The following is a 22,397-nucleotide window of genomic DNA, read 5'->3' as shown; positions in this document are numbered from 1 at the left end:
TGATCTCTCCCTCCGTATATTTTTCTAAGATGTACCTGTTGCTAATCTCATGTGTGGCAACCCTTGCGAGAGTTCACGAGCAATCTGCAGGCAGTGGGAGAGGAAAGCTGTGGTGCTGGCGGACATGCTTGCGGGCGATGCGGCAAAGAGAATGGCGGCAGGTGGGCGGGGAAGAAAACGCGGCAGCATGCGGGTGGGGAAGGAGGCTTTGTTGGGTGGGGAAAGAAGGCGACGCAGGTGTGTGTCTGAGAACAGAGGGGAAACCGGGGGACAGGAGGGAGGAGAACCAGAGGCGCAGTTCTGTGCCTGGCCCAGCTAGTACATTAATAATATATTACTTGCTGAAGAAGTTCTTCAGCTCAGAATAAGCAAGAGAGAAACTGAGATAGGAGAGATCCCTGAAGAAAAAAAAAAATTAAATTGATTTATATACCGCCCTTCTTAAAGTGGCTCAGGGCATTTTACACTAAAATAAAAAATACATAAAATCAAAAACAAATTAAAAACAGATTAAAATTACAATTAAAACTAGATAACATTAAAGTTGGATATCATAAAAAGCCAGGCTAAAAAGATGGCTCTCCTGTAGGCCTCCAAGGAAGACAATCCTCTCATATCTATGCGGAAGATCTTCCACAACCTAGGGGTGACAGTAGAGAAGGCCCAATAGAGAAGGCGACCTATCCCAGGTCGCCACCAGATGATCCAGTGGCACCCAAAGATGGATTCCTCCTGATTATCTCAATGAGTGGTGGGGATCCTGTAGAGAAAGACTCTCCCTCAGGGAACCTGGACCTACACCATTCAGAGCTTTAAAGGTAATAACCAGCACCTTGTACTCTGCCTGGAAACATATCAGCATCCAGTGCAACTGTTTAAGAACAGGCAAAATGTGGGGTCTCTGGGATACCCCAGAGACCAATCTGGCTGCTGCATTTTGAACTAACTGAAGTTTACAAACTACATACAAAGGCAACCCTACATAGAGTGCATTGCAGTAGTCCAACCTGGAGGTTACCAGCTGATGCACCATTGTTTTCAGGTCATGTCTAGGTCTTGTCTCATGCTTTGAAGCATTCCCTGAACAAAGCTTTAAAAAAAAAAAACCCTTCCAAAAAGAGTCCTTATTGTGGCTTGAATTTAATTACCATTTAAAATTACATGATGCTTCAGTCTGTTAATAATACTATCCTGTCCCCACCCACAGCACTTGAACTCTTTCCCAGTCACCAGGCATTCCCTTTTGTCTTGCAGTCATTGCCTTGCTGGCCTGTCACAGTCCCTTATTCACTTGATGGAAATGTACAGGTCAGCTTTCTAGTAAATCTGTTAGCCAGCAGCTTATCACTCCGAAGGGTTGTATTACAGTAATGACTAAAGGGGACACAAGTTTTAATGTGATAAGCATATATTTCACCTGTCTACTTCCATTTTTCTCATTCTGCTAATGCATTTGTTTTAAGCAGGAGCTGGGAAATATCCCACTGGGACCTGCTAACCTGGATCCTTGTAAAGCAAAGTCTGACAGAATCCATCTGATCATTTCCAACTGTGGTGCTATTTCTCCCACTCTTCCCCCCCCCCCCCCGCCAAAGATAAACAAGGAAATATCCTTGCACAATTGTCTGAGACTTCTTGGAGTGTGTGAAGCTTGTATTTATTTATTTTTAAGTACCATAGCAAGAAATCGAGAATATTATAGAGAGAATCTCTTGCAAATAAAGGAGTATTTCAAAATAGATTCTAAATAAAATAAACCAATCTGAATTTCTTTAAATAGTTCCTCCAAAGCAACAAAGTGAAATAAAGTTGCAATGATTGCCTGATCTCCTGTCCAAAAAATATTTTCTGGATTAACAGATATACAAACGTGGATATTACTTTTGTGACTTCTTTCTGGATTTATTTATCATAATTATATCCTGCCTGATCTATATATCTCTAGGTGGTTTATACAATCCAAATCAAAATATTTTTTTGAAAACACACACATTTTCACAGAATAAAATCAATTTTAAAAATTCAGAGTGAAACAAAATAATTTCACAGGATAAAAACAGCTTAAAATTAATTTTAATTAAAAGCCTGAGAAAACAGGTGTGTCAAGGGTCTTTTAAAAAGCAATCAGATGGGGAAGCTCTTATTTTGACAGGGAGTGCATTCCAAAGCCCGGCACTGAGTCACCACCAGTTGATCCAGCAGCAACCATAACTGGACCTCCCCAGATGATTTTAATAGGTGACAGAAGGAGACAAAAAAGGTGGTCTCTTGTCAAAGTCGGTAGTCTCTTAAGTACCCTGGACTTAAGCCATTGCTTAGATAGATGCTTCTAAAAATAACTTAGGTGGTATATGTTGTACAATTAATGATTACCAGATATTTGAAACCTGTCATTTAAGCCCCTACTGGAAAGCTGTTTATCTATACATGTGTGCAGTGTGCACACACACACTCTTTTGGAACTCCGGACTCTGAGTCATGAGATTTTCAGTTTCCAGAAATATGACTTTTAAAATAACATGCTTTTACCAAAATATAAACCCTTGGTTTGAGGTCTGACTTCCACAGTACACTCAACCTGCAGTTTACCACCATAACTTTTGAAACTCAAAAACCGCATGCAAGAAACATCAGTTGGATGGCAGAAACATGGAAATATGATATGGCTTGTATCAACCAACAGATTGTAAGGCAATTGTTGTTTTGTTTGTACAGGAGGTTTTAAACGTAGGGTTGTTTCTCTCCTTAGTTGTGTAATCTGGATGGCAAATAAAAATATTATGTTGAGACAGGATTGATGAAGCTCTGCTGCTAAATTCACCTCCCAGTTATTTTCTGATACCTAGGTTTTGAAAGGCTTTTCCAGCCATAGCTGTGACAGTCAATGAATTCTGGAGTAAAAATACAGTGTAAATGTTTTATTTGAATACAATAGTGTTATTGATATTATAACTTGTGTGTACGAAACACACAAGATGCACAAATTCACGCAATATTACATTGAAGATAATAGAGTTGTGTAATATTACATGGACAAAAGCTATACAGCTATTTCAGTCAAGCAATACAGAGCTTGTGCCTGTCTATTGTAATTGTCAGATGGTTTTAGTGTGTAAATATGGTGGTATTGGATAATGAACTTTTCACTTTGACAATGAAGCTTTGTGTCTTGATAAGTGTTGAAAACATGGCTGTACAGTACTTAATGACCGACCTTAGAATTATGTGTTGATGGTGCTGCCTGACATTTGTATTTTATTGTGCACTGAGATCTACAGCATTGAGCCCATTGACTCCAGAAATATAGTATTGTGATTTATATAAAAAGTCAAGTCAAAAGTTGCTATAACATAGGTGCCTTAATTTAGTGATGGGGCATATGGGCATAAGAAGCAGGCATCTACAGACATAGTTCAGGTTTTTTTTTTAAAAAAAAGATAATGCCAGTGATGTGTTGGGGAGACCGTTCAGGGGACTGGAATTGAGTCATACAAACAACTGATAGAACAATTACCAGATACTTGATAGGTTCTGCAGCTAGATAAGGGCATACTTTCCCTAGACTGCAGTGGGATATAGTATGAATATAGTGCAACTACACAGTTAATCTCATTTCAAAAGACCTTTGGGGCAATAGGCTCTGTGCAGTACGTGCCCCATCCTTGATGTTATTTCTGCTGTTGAAAAAATTTGTTAACATTTTTAGTAATATTCTAATTTATGGTAATCATTATAGTTTCAACCAATCTCAATTTTTAATTTAGCTTTTTACCATATTTATAATTACTTTCAGCTATATTACTATTAATATTTAAACTCCCCTTTTATCCTATCTGTGCATTTTATTATGGAAAAGTATGTTTAGCAGTTTTAGTTTCTCAGTAATGTAGCTTGTTTCTTTTAAAATTGTAATTATTTTAAATTCTAGCCTTTTCACAATAGCTGTCATCATACCTATCATCATATTTGCAATCACCTCTAACAACATGTAACCTTTCTCTAGTATTATCTCCATGTAATGTGTAATTTTATGCTGGTCTCTGACCGTAATAAAGGCTTATGTATGTATGATAAAATTTGATTACTTTTTTTACTTCAAGGGGTGTTTGTGCACATGCACACTCTTAATGGATTTTATTTATTTAAAATATCTGTATCTCCCTACTCCAGCACACTGATGATTAGAGTGACAATACAAGAATAAAAGCATCAAGTCAACAATAAAAACATAAAATACAATAAAACACAGAAGCAGATAATATAAGCCATGTACAATGTAAAATGGCACTCAGGTTTAAAATTGACACTGAAGACCCAATTTCAGCCAGGTTGATTTCAAGCATTATGCTCTGAAAAATGGCTTAGACACACAAATGGGGTGTGTGGGTGTGGTGGTGTCAAGTATGTGTCCTGCTTGCTTGCCCCCTCTTCCTTGAGTTGATGGAGGCATATGTGGAGTTATCCATTCTTATCTTAGGAAGTAAGGCTGAATGATAGTGACTGACATCCAGACTAACTGAATAAAATATAGTGCACAGAGCAGGGAAGGTTATTGCCAATCCTTCCCTTCCCTCTGTGCACTCTAAAAATGTGTCCCTGAGGGTCCTGCATCTTTCAGGGGCATATATTTGTTGTGAGCCACAGAGGGCTGCAGAAGGACAGGGGAATTGGTGAAATTGCCCCTCCCCACTTCATGTGCAAAATGTTATTCAGCACATGCATTTGTCTGGATGTCAGTCACCAATTTGTCCAAGCCTAACTAACCTTGCTAACTAAGCCAGGTTTCCATGGCTGAAGTCTGTTACCATGCACTGACTAGCTAAGGGTGATAAGCTGAAGGAAAATGTGTCAGCAGTATTCTGGATTGTTTTGGCTTCCAGCAAAGTTCTGATTTTTAGTTTCTCAAAAAAGCATATTTATTTTTGTTAGAGGGTTGAGTTTGAGGGTTTTGAATTAGAGGGTTGACCATAACTACCAGGAAGTTAGCCCACTTACATACCCTTTACCAGGGAAAACTTCCTGCATTTCCATAGGAGAGAGATTATCTTTTATTATAATTTCACTTGTATGCCTTGAGTTTGGAATTCAATTTCAGATGGATTGATCTCAAACAAGATGCATTTGCACCAAGACAATGGTGCCCTTTAAATATTAACACTTAATCCCTCCCTCTTCTGTGTTTGAAGGAAAATCCTTTTTAAAAAAAATAATAAACTATGCTTCTGTTTTAAACTGAGTACTAGTCAAGAAGATCACTTAATGTGACTGCATATACTGTATAGTAACGTTGTTCTGGTAAGAACTAATCTGCCTACTTCTTTTCACTATAATCTTAATTGATAATCACAATCCTCACAAGTTAGCCCACTTCAGCCTTAAACATTCACACATCTGCCATCTTGAGTTGGGGCAGATGACATCACCGCAAACTACGCCATTGAGGTGTCCCTACAACTGTAGCCAATTGGGTTCAAATTGGGTAGGTGGTTCACGTTAGACCACTTACGCCTCAAACGTTCATGCATCTGCCATCTTGAATTGGGGGATGACATCATTACATATTGAGCCATCCCTATATCCCTACAGCTGTAGCAAATCTGGTTGAAATCAATTAGGCTGTTCACAAGTTAGCCCACTTTATTTTATTTTATTTTATTTTTATTTTTACATTTATATCCCGCTCTTCCTCCAAGGAGCCCAGAGCGGTGTTCTACATACTTGAGTTTCTCTTTCACAACAACACTGTGAAGTAGGTTAGGCTGAGAGATGTGTGACTGGCCCAGAGTCACCCAGCTAGTTTCATGGCTGAATGGGGATTTGAACTCGGGTCTCCCCGGTCCTAGTCCAGCACTCTAACTACTACACCACACTGGCTCTTGTCCCTCAAAGGTTTATACATCTGCCATCTTGAATGGGGGTGGGGTGTGACATCATCAGAAACTGTGCTCTTGAGGTGTCCCTACAACTGTACCCTATTGTGTTCATATTAGTCGAGTCATTGCAAAGTTAATGGGGGACGGGGGAGACACACATGGACACGCAGAACACCAGGTAATCTCATAAGATTACTTTTCTTAAGGAAAGTACTTTCTTTAAGGAAAGTAGACTAAAAATAAAGATTTAATATAGTTTCCCTGTACTGAAAGGAACAGCAGCTACTATGAGTAATGTTAGAAGAACCATTTCGTTTCCATGGAGATAGGCTTAGGTGGTATGTAAAAGGAGGCCTGCCAATCTTGAAATAATTACTGTAGCAATCCCACTAGTATATACTGGAGATGTTTGCATAACAGATATTCTTGCAATACCTTCAGAACTCTGAAGGTAACAATTGAGAGTGCAAATATTTCTTTTTTAAAAATAAAAACTGCCTCTGCAGTATTCTTGCATACAAATACCCTAAAAAGCAAATGTGTATTCTGCCTTGGTTTTGGTAACAACCAACATGCTATTGTATGTTCTAGCACGCTAAGCTTCATTCCTGACTGTTATGACATAAATAACTGCTCAAAATCTTCTCCATACCAATATATTTACCCCATTGTGACATTTGGTCTTGATTGTAACAGAGATCATAGTTCATAAAACAATTTTTGAGATGCTATTGATTGGTTCCTATTAAATGGTAAAGAAATTTCTATTTGTCTCTATCAAAAGAAACTAAAAGAGCAGAAATATAATTTTCCTTTTCCTTGTGGAGCCATTACAATTGAAAGTGACAAAACTGACAAATATTTACTGCATACTTGAAGATTTTCAAAATCTAAACTGTAGGGCAGGAAGAAATTTAAAGATCATGCCAATCTCAGATGAACTGCTCACATATTAGAACCACACTCCTGTCAGTCAATCAATCAATCTTTATTACGGTCACAGACCAGAATAAAGTATACATGTTAAAAGAAAAAGTAGCTAAATGTATCCAGGATAGAATATCTAAAACCAAAATGACAGTTGCTATTAAAACCTGTCTGTTACACTTAGAAGCCAGGATGTACTACACAATTACTATACAGAGAGCCAGCGTGGTGTAGTGGTTAGAGTGCTGGACTAGGACTGGGGAGACCTGAGTTCAAATCCCCATTCAGCCATGATACTAGCTGGGTGACTCTGGGCCAGTCACTTCTCTCTCAGCCTAACCTACTTCACAGGGTTGTTGTGAGGAGAAACTCAAGTATATAGTACACCACTCTGGGCTCCTTGGAGGAAGAGTGGGATATAAATGTTGTAATAATAATAATAATAATAATAAATATAAGAGCCACCACTTTAAATGATGTCACTTCACCCTATAAGCAAGGGTTGATGTGAAAGGAACTAATGTTCTGTGCATTATTTTATATATCCTAGCAATATTCAGTCTGTATTTGTTCAGTAAAGGAAAAATAAAAAAACCAAACACCTAAGTTTAAATTTGTTCCCCCTCCCTTCTCCTGTGCCCTAATGGCTCATCCACTGATTAATGTATATGTGAGGCTAGAATGAGCATAGGTAGGACACACATTACAGGTGGTTACCTAGCTGGCACATTGTTTAGCAGCTTAAAGTTTTATTATATGTTTTTAAAAGCAATTATCACTAAGTACACTAAATTTGTACTTTGAAGTAACTAATTGGAGCATATCTCCACAGTGGTCTCCAGAAATGAGAAATAAAGTTGATTTAAAATATTTTATTTTTTTACATTGAAAGCAAATTTAATTTATTCATTGTGAGAGACTGAGACTTAGGAAGTGCTTTAGATCTGCCTGTTCTGTATGGGGTGCACTCTCCTGGAAAGAGCAGGTACGTAGTCTGGGAGTACTTCTGGACCCAAATCTCTCCCTGATTTCTCAGATTGAGTGGCCAGGAATATTTTTTTTAATCAGCTTTGGCTGATACCCCAGCTACACCCATTTCTGGAGATAAACAACCTTAAAACAGTAGTGCATAATCTGGTAACATCCAGACTTGACTATTGCAATGCACTCTACGTTGGGCTGCCTTTGTAGTTTGGAAACTACAGTTAGTACAGAATGCAGCAGCCGGGCTGGTCTCTGGGGTTGCCTAAAAAGATCACATTACACTCATTTCAAAAGAAATGCACTGGCGGTCAATAGGTTTCTGGGCAAAATTCAAAGTGCTGATTATTACCTGTAAAGCCCTGTATGGCTTGGGTCTGAGGTAGGAGTGTGCCCGAACTGGTCCGGGGCCATGCAAGAGGCCTCCGGAACAGTTCGGACTTCGGCCGGTCTGGTGTGGGGGGTGGCTTTAAGGGTGGGGGTTAGTACTTACCCCTCCCACTGCTCTTCCCCCTCTGGCGCTCGACTTTGCTGCAAAGTTTTTGGGGCAGCAGAGTTCCTCCCTGCCGCCCCTGCCCCCATCGTTGTCTGCATCCTCTACTAACAAGTAGAAGTTGGCGCTACAGCGTGTGTGCGCCCGTCACTGCCACCGGCGCACGCGCACCGCATATGTCACACGTTGTAACAAGTTATCCTCTACGTTATCCTCTATACGTCACAGTTGTACTTGTTATCCTCTATAACAAGTAGAAGTTGGTGCTACGCATGTGCTTGTCGCGGTGCGCGCGCCTGTCGCCGCCACGCATGCGCCGCATACATCACAAGTTGTGTGATGTATGTGGCGCGCGCCCCACGACGGGCACATGTATAGCGCCAACTTCTACTTGTTACAGAGGATGCAGACAACGATGGGGGCAGGGGCGGCAGGGAGGAACTCTGCCGCCCCAAAAACTTTGCAGCAAAGTCGAGCGCTGGAGGGTGAAGAGTGGCAGGAGGGGTTAGTACTACCCCCCCACACCCTTAAAGCCACACTCACCCCAGTGCTGGACCACACCTCTGTGGTTCCGTGCACATCCCTAGTCTGAGGTATTTAAGAGAACACCTTTTTCATCAACCCCACCGCCTATTAAGAGCATCTGGGGAGGTCCAGTTGAGTTGCCACTGTCTTGGTTGGTGGCAACTCAAAACCAGGCCTTTTCTAGAGTTGCCCCGGGACTCTGGAATGCGCTTCCTAATGAAATTAGAGTTTCCCTTTCTCTGAATGTTTTTAAGAAGTACGTGAAAACATACCTGTTTAGCCAAGCTTTTAGTTTATAGCTTTAAAGCTTCAGGTTTTAGAGTTTTATTTGAATTTTAAATGGTTTTAAACATATTAATGTTTTAAAGGTTGTTTTTAGATTGTGAACTGCCCAGGGACATATCTTGTATAGGACAGAATAGAAATGTACTAAATAAATTATAAACATGCCCTGAGCACATATATCTCCCCCAATGTGCCATTCCTTAATTGCTGCTGTTAGACAACTTGCATCATCCCCAGACATTATGGCCAATAGTCAGCGATAATGAGAGTTGTAGTCCAACACCTACAGGAGGGCCACAGTTGTACAGCCCTGATTTAGACCATGTACAGAGGGGTGATTTGGACAACACATGTCTGTACCTCTTCTGACTCACGTGTTGTTCTTAAATTTCCAGGCACCATGGCAAACTGGTGCTTAAGAACCGTCAATCCCTGCATTATAAAAACACGAAATCAGAGAGAAAATGGTGCCATACCATGGCCAAATCAGAGAGTAAGTGATCCCAAGGCAAAGACAAACTTTAAAAGCATACAGTACTAATTTCCTGCCGCTCTTGCTGGTATTCTATACTTGACTAGATCCATTCACTTTCACCACTGATTCCAAATAGAATGAAGTGGGCTCATTGGTAGAAGAATGATATGTGACAGGAGTGTTTACTATTGCTCAGGAGTGATTCTATTTTTACTATTTTTAGTATTTTTAGCCCTTGTAGTATCAATATGTACCATTTTATATGTAATCACTTTTATCTATTCTTGCTTTTTAACATGTAATCATAAATTTTATTAGTAATTTATTATTATTATTATTTACATTTTATATCCCACTCTTCCTCCAAGGAGCCCAAACTTAAGTACTACATACTTAAGTTTCTCCTCACAACAACCCTGCAAAGTAGGCACTCTAACCACTACACCACACTGGTTCTCTAAAAATGAACATACCGCAATTTAGCAGGCAAAGAGCAACTGTACCTATTCAGCCCAGCATATCATCTCTCCAGTGTGTGTTGCTGGTGTTTCCTTTGTGTCTGTCATTATTTAAAAAGAAAAAGGAAAAAAAGACTCTGAGCCCTTGAGGGACAAAGAACCATTTTCTTAAACTTTGGCTATATAAACCACTTTGAATTTCTTGTAGAAAAAACACTCTTTTTCTATAAATATATATTTATAATACATTTTATTTTGTACCTTTGAACAGAATTCATAAGCACTTCAGGAAAACATGTATAGCATAGTGGTTAAGACCATCAGCCAGAATGTTCCAGATATATCTAGATCCAGATCCAGATCCAGATCCAGATATAGATATATAAATAAATTTATTGTTGATTACAAAACAAACATGAGAAAGACGTTGAAAGTAGATGTCACAAAGATGGATACAGATGACACATCACTTTGAATCACAGTGGTGTGATCTTGGTTTCCTAACTGGTGACTTAATTACAGTTTTCACTAGCAATCTACACAGATTTGGTGGCTGACGAAATGCTACAACAGGTGGTTTGTTGATTGCTTTAGAAAGACATTCAGAGTTGGCTAAAATTAGGTAGCTTTCTCTTAATGCTCAGTGATAATCAGGAGCTGCAGGATGGAAATCAACCATAAATAGGATGTGTTGAGCTTCAGTTGTCATTGTGAAGAAGAGTCTCCTTGGTTACGATGGGTGCTTGGTGGATGTTCAGGTTGTTGATAAGAGAGACATATGCAATGTAGTAAAGTGGGGGAGGGGACAGGATTGAGCTCCTCACAACTGCATGCTCTGTTTCATGTAAAAATTTTGATAAATCATCCCTTGCCTTATATGTGATCAGGACAGACTCATGAACAAATCTTGTTTGGTCTTTTTATTGTCCCCTTCTAGCCAGAATCTCTCTCAGTTATGTAGCTGCCCGGAACTGAGTTCTTGCAAATCAGAGAAACTGACTTCAAAATGTAGTTCTTAGGAGAGCCACCAGTTCTTACTTCTGACACATTAAACAAATAGGATGAAACTTACAATGATCAATTAACCATTGTTTATTTCAATCAAAGGTCAAATACAGAGTTCTACAAAAAATAAATACATGAAAATACTACAACCAACTGGATCATGACTATGCCAATTGTTATCGTATTTTCACTACTGCCACACAAAATTTAGCTGCCACGCAGGTTATGGTTTGATTTGTATCAGAGAGAAATAGCTTGGTATAGAACCCCTCCAATCTATCTGGGTACCTCTGCAGTAGAGGGGGAAATATATCTTGTGCGGGAGTCCTTGTAAAAGGGGCAGTGTAACAGGACAAGTTGAATCATTTCTGGCTCCTCTGCCCCACATGGGCAGGTTATGTCAGCCAATGGCACTTTTGAGGATCTACCTTGCAAAACTATGGAGGGGAGAACATTATGTCTTGCCCTGAAGAATGCCTTTCACAACCTGGGGAAGGAAAGCATTGTTAAATAACTTGCAGGTTCCCATACAAATTTTACTGCCCAGTCCCTCATGTACTGGGGCATTTTGATATTCTGTATCTTCTACCCATTGAAAAATTGTCTGTTTGGCTTGCTCGTAGCCTAACGAAATAGTTCTATTGAAAGACCCAGTGACAATAACTTTTTTGTAATTTCCAATTTCCACTTGGACAGATGGTCATCTGAAAGGACCAAGGGAGTTAATCCAATTGAGAAGAACTCCACTTTAAGCCAATAGTTGATCATACACTTCTGAGCCCTAACCTCAATTTGGGGCATCCCAGTCTCCAATCTAAGCAATGCATTAGGCACACATCTGGAGGCAGCAAAGATAGACTGCAAGAATTTGGTTTGGATTCACGCTATGGAAACCCAGTTGAGGTAAACACCCACGTGCCCCATATAGGATTTGGGCTAGTTTTGGCCTCAAAAAGCTTCAAGGCTGCTGGAATTAGTTTTCTCCCTTTTTAGTATAGAAAAACCTCTTGATAGCCATTGATGATGTTGTTGCCGTTTGCACAATATACTCAGTGTGCGACTTCCAAATCCCCATGGGGTGGAAAACTACTCCAAGGTATTTAAAATTAGACACCTGCTCAATTCTGTTTTCATCAACAATCCATTTTTGCAATCTCCCACATTTTGCAAACCTCATAATTTTTGATTTATGGAAATTAATAACCATCCTGTTATTGCAGTACTTAATTATTCCTCTCACTGCTCTTTTAAACCCAGTTGGCATGCATGAAATGATTGCTGCATCATCTGCATATAAAATAATTGAAATATCAGTACCTACCGTTTTAGGAGGGTGGAAATCTGGGTTATCCAAACAAGAGGCCATCGAATTGATATAAAAATTGAATGAGGTGGGCACCAGTGTACATTGCTGCTTAACGCCTAGGTTAAACCCTATAGGTGGGAATCATTTTTGAGAGAAGCCCCTGTGGGTTGCATCTCACTCTTAAAGCAGTGTTTGTGTAAAGCTTCTGGATGAGGAGAAACAGACGTTTATCAATAGATGACTGTTTAAAATTTTCCCAAAGGATCACTCTAGAAATGGAGTCAAAAGCAAATTTTTAAACCCAGGAAGGCCACATATAAGGCACAGTTGGACCTGCTGGTATACTTGTCTATTAGGTGGTATAAAACTAAAATATGGTCCATAGCTGAGCGACTGGATCTAAAACTGGCTTGCTTGTCACCAAGTATACCTTCTAGCTCAAGCTAATCCTGTAGCCTCTGGTTTAAATGCCTTGCATAGAGCTTGCTTACTACACTTAATAGGCTAATAGAATGGTAGTTGGCTGGATCACACTTCTTATCCTTTTTATAAATTGGAACAATTATCACTACACCCCAATCCTTGGGAATATGTGGTGTCTAGTCAATGAGTGTAAATAAAGATGCATATGTGGAGGGGGGGGCACCAATTGGGGTTTGTTTTAATTAGCTCTGGGACAACAAGGACTTTATCCTGGGCCTTCCCCCACCTTGAGGGTACTGATCAAACTACCCACCTCACTTAAAGTTAACACAGGCCAGGGTGGTAGTGAATCAATATCATGGGTGACCTGGTTCCACTCCAGCTCAGAATCATTAAATAAGGTTCTAAAATGTTCTTCCCATACTTGTACTGGGACTTGGTTTGTCGGGCTCCGCAGAGTTTTACTAAGGCCCCTGGTGAAACCTACAGTGCTCAGTAGTTGCTGTAAGTTGAGTTGATAGTATGGTTACATGCTGCTTCCAGCACCCATTTGATAGGTCAAGGTAGTAAATTTTATAAATAAGCAAAAATGCAGAATTAAGTCTGCTTTAGTCAATTGAAATGTGTGCTTAAGTGTCATAATAGAGGTGTGTGAACTGGTCTGGTTTGAACCCCAGTTCAACTCAAACCGGGGCGGTTTGAGTGGTCTAGGTTTGAACCAGACCAGCCAAAGGGGGGTGCCAGTCAAACTGGACTTCCCCTGGTTCAGACCATTTTGGGGGTCTACTCGTAATGGGGAATCCGGTGAGGCTATTCTGGAGGAGGCCGGCAAGGGTGGGTTTTTTAAAAAAATTGTTAAAATCTAGTGTGCTCAAACCTGAGGGGGAAAAGAAGGGAAACATGAGGCTGGCTTATAGCTAGCAAATCTGGTTCCCAACTAAACTTAATTTTGCAGGCATAAGAATGATATGCTTCATGTTGCTTTCATTGATGACACAGATAAAAGTGCATGCTTTAAGAAATGTCTGTTTGAAACTTGCAATGTGCTGTGTATGTTAAATTGAATGCTTCTATTTTTGTGTAACAGAACCTCTGTAAATCCATAAACATGAGGGATTTGAGTTGCTCTGCAGAGTGTAATTTGATTGTATTTTATTTTTCATAGATGAAAATGGTGTACAACCACTTCTACTGTGCACTCCTTTTGTATTATATGTTTTGGGCTGGGTGGGCAGAGAAACTGATGATGAAACTGATGGTTGTATTTTAGTGTGTTTTGGAGGAGTTTCTGATTATATGAAACGTGAGGCATTTGATAACCAGTGATTCTGCCTGCCAGACACTACATCTCTGCCAAAGACCTGACTGACTTTGGTTCAGTACTAAGCCCCTTACCTAGTGCAATTATTTCTTTCCTCGATCAACCCCGATTGTAAAACAGAGGGTGGCCTAGTTCCTGCTGTCAAAGAAAGTGATTCTCAAATTTATGGTGCAGAAAGGTAATTGGTACTCACGTGATGATAGCTGCAGCATTATTCAGACTTTTCCATTTCTTATGCCTGATCTTGATGGTCAAGGGCAAATGTTGCCTAGAGGCAGTCTTTTATTTAAAAATTGTACATGTATGCATATATCAATACCATGTGTCCTCACTAGCCCATATGGGCAATCTAAAGGGTACTTATCTAAGGTTTTTCTCCATTTAAAATTCCATGATGCAGTTTAGAGAAGCAGTGAACGTTCTTGAAGCTCCTTGCATGCCATGTACAGGTTGGCAAATGTGGAATACTGAAAGGCCAAATGAGCAGGTTTGCAGCATTCTTTTTACTCTCAGAACCTGACAGTAAACTTTCCTTTCTTTGTATCCATGTAATTTTGCTCCTAAATTAGTTCCCACTTCGAGGGGGCTTTGAAGAAACATGTGAGGTGGGCAAGCTCCATGCAAATTCCTCTGTGTGTGCTTTAAAAAAAACCAAAATAACAAGTTGTTCTAGTAAGAAATAATCAGCCTACTTTCCTTTCACTGTCTCTACATCTGGACTAAATTTTGTGCAGATTGAGGACCACAAGTTAGATCTCTTGCACCTCAAATGTCCATGTGTCCACCACTATTCCCTCTAAGGCGTGCGCATGCTCACAAGTTTTTGAATGTCCACTCAGTTTATCTTAAATCCCACTAAGCTTGAATCAGGAAGGCCCCATTCCGAATGCAGGTACACACATACTGCCTTGATACTGCTGTCCAGAACAAAACTCATTCCACACAGAGACAAAAAAAATTAGAGGGACCACTGGTGTCTTCCATCTTGGATCGGGGTGGATATCATCATTACAGACTGTACCACTGAGGTGTCCCTGTGTGTCACTCACTACAGCTGTTCCAAATTTGTTTAAAATCAGTTAGACAGACCTCAAGTTAGTTCACTTGTACCTCAAATGTTTATGCATCCACCATCTTGGATCAGGGTGGGTGACATCGTTACAAACTACACCATTGAGGCATCCCCATTCATTCAGTGTTCATTCAGCTGTAGCAAATTTGGTTCAAATCGGTTAAGCGGTTCACAAGTTAGCCCACCTGCACCTCACAAGTTTACATGTCCACCATCTTGAATCGGGGTAGATGACATCATCACAAACTACAACACTGAGGTGTTAGGAACATAAGAACAGCCGTGCTGGATCAGGCACAAGGCCCATCTAGTCCAGCATCATCCTTCATACAGTGGCCCACCAGTTGCATCTGGGGAGCCCACAGGCAAGAGGTATGTGCATGCACTCTCTCCTGTAGTTGCTCCCCTGCAACTGATCTTGAGAGGCATCATACCTCTGAGGCTGGATGTGGCCCACAGCCACCAGGCTAGTAGCTTTTGATAGACCTCTCCACCATGAATCTGTCTAAGCCCTTTTCAAAGCCATCCAAGCTGGTGGCCATCACCACATCCCATGGCAAAGATTTCCATAGATTAATTTTGTGCTATTTGAAAAAGTACTTCCTCTTGTTGGCCCTAAATTTCCGACCTTCAGTTTCCTGGGGTGACCCCTGGTTCTAGTATTGTGAGAGAGGGAGAAAAATTTCTCTGTCTACCCTCTCCATTCGATGCATAATTTTATACACCTCAATCGTGTCTCCCCTTAGTTGTGTCTTTTTCAAGGTAAAGAGCCGCAGATGCTGTAGCCTAGGCTCATAAGGAAGGTGCTTCAGGCCCCTGTCACTGTTCCTGTGTGTCACTCACTGCAACTGTACCTAATTTGTTTTAAATTGGTTAGACAGTCCACAAATTACCCGGCTTGCACCTCAGATGTTCACACAGCCACCAGCTTGAATTGGAGTGGATGACATCACACACCACACCATTTGGGCATCCCTATGTGTCCCTACAGCTGTCACAAATTTGGCTCAAATCAGTTAGGCAGTTCACAAGTTAGCCCACTTACACCTCAATAGTTTACATGTCCATCATCTTGGATTGGGTGGATGACATAATCACAAACTATACCGTTGAGGTGTCACTGTGTGTCCCTACAACTGTACCCGATTTGGTTCATATTATTCCAGGCGTTGCAAAGTTGATGGGTGGCAGGGGGACACACGGACATGGACAGAATGCCGGGTGATCTCATAAGCCTACTGGAAAGTAGGCTTAAAAACCAGCAGAACTTCTAGGAAAAAGAGTAAACCCCTTATGTCCTGATACAATATCCTGATTTCTCAAGGAAGTAAATACTTCCATGGTGAGTTTATACATTTAGCTTCTCAAAGTGCAGTACCACTACCACCTTTTGTTTTCTTAATGTAAGCTTGTAAACTTAGATGGGAGCAAATTAAAGAATGGTTAGTCATTAATTCGGAAGGTAAGAATCTACAGTGCCTTAATACAGAAAACTGATTTGGTCACCTTCAGGGGCAGTATAGGGTCATTAGGCTATTCATTTATTTCTCCTGTCATAAAGGCAAGCTCATAGAAGCAGGGAATGTTTTGGGACAATGTGGCAAGACAGAAGATGACTGTTTTGCCAATAGAGTGGCACACATCATCGTATGTGTGGAACCACTTAGTCATCTATCATCTGTCTTGCCGAGTGGTGAAAAAGATTGACCACCTCTTCTGAATTTCTGATCAGGTGAAAAAATGTGCAATTGTCCTTCCAAGTGGTGAGGATAATTTAAACAAGATGCTTGCCAAATGGTTATTCTGTATGCAACTATAGTTAAGTTGCCACTTGGTAAATCTTGAATTCATTTTATTCACCTAGAATTAAGGTCTCAAGCAAGGCAAGTCTGTGGCAAGGAACTGGAGTAGCAGTATAGTCTGACCCTCATTGGTCAGATAAAAGAACAAGCCTGACAGTGAAATATTTTCTAGAGGTTTGGCCTTAGCATGTGGCCTTGCTGAAGTAGACGAAAAATCTCATCTTGTTCCAACACTGACGATAACATCTAGCACCACCACTTGTCCAGCATCTTCAAATGGCATAGAACACCTGTTCAAGAGATTTCAGCCATCTGGTTTCTTATACCTGATCTCTTTCATATTTAGGATGTACTGCAAGCTCTCATACCAACAATATTCAAGTGTTGTGTGACCAAATTTTATTCTCCTGTAAGACTACAATCCCATGTGGCTGCATATTTCCTTGATTGTCAGTGTGAATATATTGTGTGCTTCTGTGAACAACAGATGTTTTCTCTGTAACTTTGACCCTTTTCTGTGGGGTCGTTTCAGATGTAATGAAAAACCAAGATGAAATCCTAGTTTTGTGCAAGCCTGGGGAGTGTGCATCCCCCCACAACACACACACACACACACACACACACTCTCTCTCTCTCTCTCTCTCTCTCTCTCTCTCTCTCTCTCTCTCTCTTTCTCTCTCTCTCTCTCTCTCTCTCTCACACACACACACACACACACACACACACACACACACAAGTTGGAAATATTCTGCTCTCAGTTCTTGTTAGGAACAAGCCAAGATTTGAACAGAGCAATCCCCGCTTGTTCTAACCAAAATCCTGAATCAAACCAATATTTGAACCAGAAACTGAATCTAGAGCACAGAGTCCTGTTTATTTCAGAATGTTGGCTACACTAAGCCAGGATCATATATCATATCATATCATATCATATCATATCATATCATATCATATCATATCATATCTATCTATCTATAGCAGGAGTGGGCAATCTTGGCCCTCCAGCTGTTGCTGAACAACAGCTTCCATTGTTCCGTCAGCCACAAAATTGTGTCTGAGGATGATGGGAGTTGTAGTTCAATGACAACTGAAGGACCAAGATTGCCCACACCTAGTCTATAAGTATGTTGCTTCTAGATAAATGATAAAAGGATATAGACAAATATATTAACATGCCTGGATTTTAAGTAAAGTATAAAGTATGTTTTGGTTCTATAACTTGAGAAGTTAAGAACTAGCTCTTTAATGCCAGGCAGCAGATCACAGTTGTTCTGTTCAGCAATAACATAAATAACCATAATCAAGTTTTTAAATGCTAACTCGCCATGTTAAAAAAATGGTCAATGATAACGTACAAATCATTATTTATGTTCTGTGCTTCCTTTCCTACACAGATGGGATCTGTCTAAAGCACTAGCTCATTAGCTTTGAAGACTCAACTTCAAAAACTATCTCTTTAATCTATGTTGTGTTATTACCTTTACTGAAAAGAAGATTGGAGAAATGAATGTTTTTCTGTACAATGCTTGAACTACACTGAACAAGATTCTTCTGTACAAAAAGATTTTACAAAATATCATGCCACATTAGCCTTGGTGCATGAGAATAATTGTACTTCAGGACTCAATAAGCTTCTTACCAAACAGACCTAAATCTCCAGCATGGCTGAAGCTTCTTGAATTCACACAAAGCAAGCAGTAATTACAGGAGATTTTGGAGATTATTGAACAGATCAGCTCATGCCTTACTGCTAAAGATCTAACTGCAACATTGTATTTGTTACATTTAAAGTAAGACTTCAACATTTAATATATACAGTTGGAAACTCACAGTAACTTGTGATGGATCAGGAAAGTAGAAAGGAGAGAGACGCCTTGCATCCCTTGGGTCTCACTTTCAGTCTCTTCTACACATGTAACAGGATGAGGTAGAAGGATTTGCAACCTGAAGTGGAATGATCTGCTTTGCTATCTCATTACTCCGCATGTGTAGAATACAGCATAACCCTGGATTCTATAGAACCTGATCTCTGAAGCAGTTGCTGTGCAAAGTAGGGATGTTCACAGAACTGAACCAGTTCAGTCCACTGGTGTTTGAGCCGTTTCAAGGGGTGGGGTTTGCTTTAAGGGACAGGGAAGGCGCTGCCTACCTGTCAGTTCCTGCTCCGTGCGCATCAGCCATGAGCATGGCAATGCCGATTGGGGCTACAAGCAGCAGTGCTGCAGCCCAGCACATCCACTTCCTTGGAGAGCACCAGCGAGAGAAACTAGTTCATTCACATACCTAATGCAAAGTGGGCAAGATGAGGGGAGTAATGGCAAAGAACCCTTAGGCATCCCTAAGTTTTACTTGTCAAAGTAATATGAGGCTGGGTCGGATTAATGTGAGCCCCATATGTGAACAGGATGCAGCTATGCCCAGACCACATCTGTCCTGATGTCACTTCAGGACACTTTGATGCACTCTTGGGGTGTCCTTTAATCACATGAGAGGGGTGTTCATCCATAATCATTCCTCTACATGTACTCATGTGTAGAGGGGCAATTCAGATGAAAACCCCATCACATGATTAAAGGATTCCCCCAGAGCACATTGGAATATCCTGCAGTGACATCAAGACAGGTGTGCTCCAGGCACGATGCCATCCTGCTCATGCCTTGGGCCATGAACCAGCCTATGGTCCCCTAAGTCATTTATATGAATTATAGTCCAGATAAAATATCTCACTTTTTTGTAAGAATACCCCACTCCTGTTGTACTTTTGAAGTGGTCAGAATCAGTAGTCGCTGTAGGAAGTCATATGTAGCAGGTACCGACTTGGTACCTGCTACAGTACCAAATCAGTTAGGGCCAGGGAATTCCCAGGCTAATTGGGCTTTGTGCAGTGATGCTTGCCAAATTTGTGTTTGAGGAAGTAACAAGGAAGTAACTCTTTTGGGGATCTGTCACAGGGACCTACAGAGGAGTAGCAACAGTGGCAGAGAAAGAGAGTGCAGGAGTACAAACTGGTACAGTGTTCCCTATAAGGCATGCACACAGGCCTGCACTCAAGTTTTTTGATGTCTGCTCAGTTAATTTTAGATCCCGCTCAAGTTGAATCAGGAAGGCCTCACTCTGAATGCATGTGCGCACACAAAATCTTGATACTGCTGCCCAAAACAAAAGCTGTTTTGCAAACAGATGAAAAAAAATTAGAACACTGAACTGGGGTATCCTTCCTTGCTCTGCCTCTTATCCCAGTGACCATGCTGCCTCACTGTCATGGAGACCATTTATATGTGCTATCCTTTAGATTGCAGTTGAAGTGCATTTAAAAGTCGTCTATGTGGTTCTAAGGCTGTTATTTTGAATCTCTCTCTCTCTCTCTCAACGTTTGGTATATCTCTAGTAGAAAACTTGGTGTATCTCTTGAACAACATGCCACAATAAAATGCTGCATTCAAATTGCCAGCACTGTTCCCTCTAAGGAGTGCACGCGCTTGCAAGTTTTTGGATGTCCACTCAAAATTTGAGTGGATGTCCACTCAAAATTTTAGATCCCGCTCAGGTTGAATCAGGAAGGCCCCATTCTGAATGCAGGTGTGTGCACACTGCCTTGATACTGCTGCCCAGAACAAAACTCAGTTCGCGCAGATGGAAAAAATTAGAGGGATCACTGGTTGCCAGTACTGTGACTCTCAACCCTGTACTGCCGCTTGGTGCACAGGTGATCACAGTGGAAAGAAGCGGTCTCTGCCAGCTTTGATTAGTCTACTGTGACCCTTCCTCTTGATAAGCATCCAGCTACTGTCATTCATACCTTGGTAGCCTCCCATTTCAATTCCTGCAACACACTCTGTGTGGGACTACCCATTGTTTGGGAGCAGCAGCTTGTGCAGGTCTTTGCGGGGGGACAAAAGCTCAATGTAGGAACTTGCACCAATTTGATTTCAAATGCATAGGCTGTCTATTTGCTTAGGAGCCCGATCACCTTTTTAAAGCCTTCAGCTGACTCGATTTGATGATCTGAAAGCTATAGTCTCCAACAGTTTTAAACTCTGGGCCACCTTAAACCACAAAGTAATACTGTGGGGCCTAGATTTAATTTTTCAACAAACCTTTGCCTTTTGTGTCTGAGCTTTAAATATGCCTCCTGTGTTGCAGTTACTGTGTTTCTCATCGAAGGGAATTGTTCTTTCAGTCTTGCCCTTGGAGAGGAGAAATTATTTATCTTTTTCTTTGTATTTCAGCTTGTGTCTCTTGCAGATGCACGGCTACTTGAAAAATTTTTTTTAGCATCTGTGGTAAAGTTGTCTCAAAATATTCATGATAGTTTCTTTTTGCAGAGTGCTCATTTGGCTATGATGGACACCTTGATGATGGCCTATACCGTAGAAATGGTTAGCGTGGAGAAGGTGATTGCATGTGTACAGCAGTATTCATCCTTCTTTCAAGCCACTGACCTGCCCTATGATATCGAAGACGCTGTCATGTTCTGGATAAACAAGGTAAGACTCACTACAAAAACACTCTTTGTTTAGCATAAAGTGTTTATTTCCCCAAGGTGGGTACACAAATCAGCTACAGCACTTGACTGAAATCAGTTGGTTTGACTGCAGATCTTATGGCTCGCTTTAGAATGGAAACAAGGCATAGGCTCATCACTGCTTCACTTGCATTTTGTAGTTTAGCGCTAACCATAGCTTGCCATGACATCAGAAATGGAAACCACAGTTTGAAGTGGGTTTCCAATTCTGGTTTGGAGGGCAGGTACTGACTATAATTTGCCAGTCCAGACCTCACAGCAAACTATGGTTAGCATTAAGCTGGAGGTGAAGCTGCACATTGGAGGGGACGAGAAATTGTTGAATCTGGCAGCTTGGTTCAAGTCCTTCAAATCAGAGTTTGGACTGAATTGAGTTAGTGTGTTGTACAAAGGTTAGGTTGTTGAGGACAAGCTGAGGTTGGTGGCCCCAGGACATGAATTGTTTTGTTTCTCTTGTGGAATGATAAAATTCCCACTACCACATGTATACAGAAATACATTTTTTTTTATAAAGCACTGAAAAAAGGATCTTTTTAAGGCTCCTCATATTTCTTTTGTGCATCTATGAAAGTCTTGTTAGTACCCTCTGCCATTAACACAACAGCAGCATATTACTTCTTTCAAACTGTGTTGTGCAGCTGCCAGTTTGTCAGGTAGAGACAACATGTCTGTCTCTGTCAAAATAGCACATGGACTTCTGTGTATAGGTCAGCCACTGAAAGTGTTTGTGTACCCTTTTGTCTGGTGCAAAGGTGGCATAATAAAGACAGCAACTTTTGGCAAAAAGCATTTAACTGTGTGTGTGTGTGACCTTGGTCTCTCCCCTGCCCACTCCCCCTGCCTTTAAAATTGAATATACATATAAATGTTCTTAGATTGTGGTTATTACTGAGACTTTTACCTGCTGCTTTTTATATTTGTCTTAT

General features: G+C 40.7%; 1 protein-coding gene across 7 annotated transcripts in view; it reads left to right on the top strand.

The window, feature by feature from the left end:
• Positions 1 to 22,397, top strand: part of CAMSAP2 (calmodulin regulated spectrin associated protein family member 2) — a 145,742-nt gene that overhangs the window by 40,912 nt on the left and 82,433 nt on the right. For 4 of the 7 annotated variants that reach the window (XM_053244027.1, XM_053244025.1, XM_053244031.1 and 1 more), the window contains exons 3-4: positions 14,473 to 14,559; positions 21,272 to 21,433. In XM_053244027.1, coding sequence (XP_053100002.1) covers positions 14,473 to 14,559; positions 21,272 to 21,433 — 249 coding nt within the window. Of the gene's footprint in view, positions 1 to 14,472; positions 14,560 to 18,519; positions 18,737 to 21,271; positions 21,434 to 22,397 lie in introns of those variants that run through there. The other 3 variants (XM_053244029.1, XM_053244028.1, XM_053244030.1) reach the window with 2 other exon arrangements.

Source organism: Hemicordylus capensis, chromosome 4 (assembly GCF_027244095.1).
Source record: "Hemicordylus capensis ecotype Gifberg chromosome 4, rHemCap1.1.pri, whole genome shotgun sequence".
Classification (NCBI taxonomy): domain Eukaryota; kingdom Metazoa; phylum Chordata; class Lepidosauria; order Squamata; family Cordylidae; genus Hemicordylus; species Hemicordylus capensis.
This window is presented reverse-complemented; position numbering and strand designations above follow the sequence as displayed.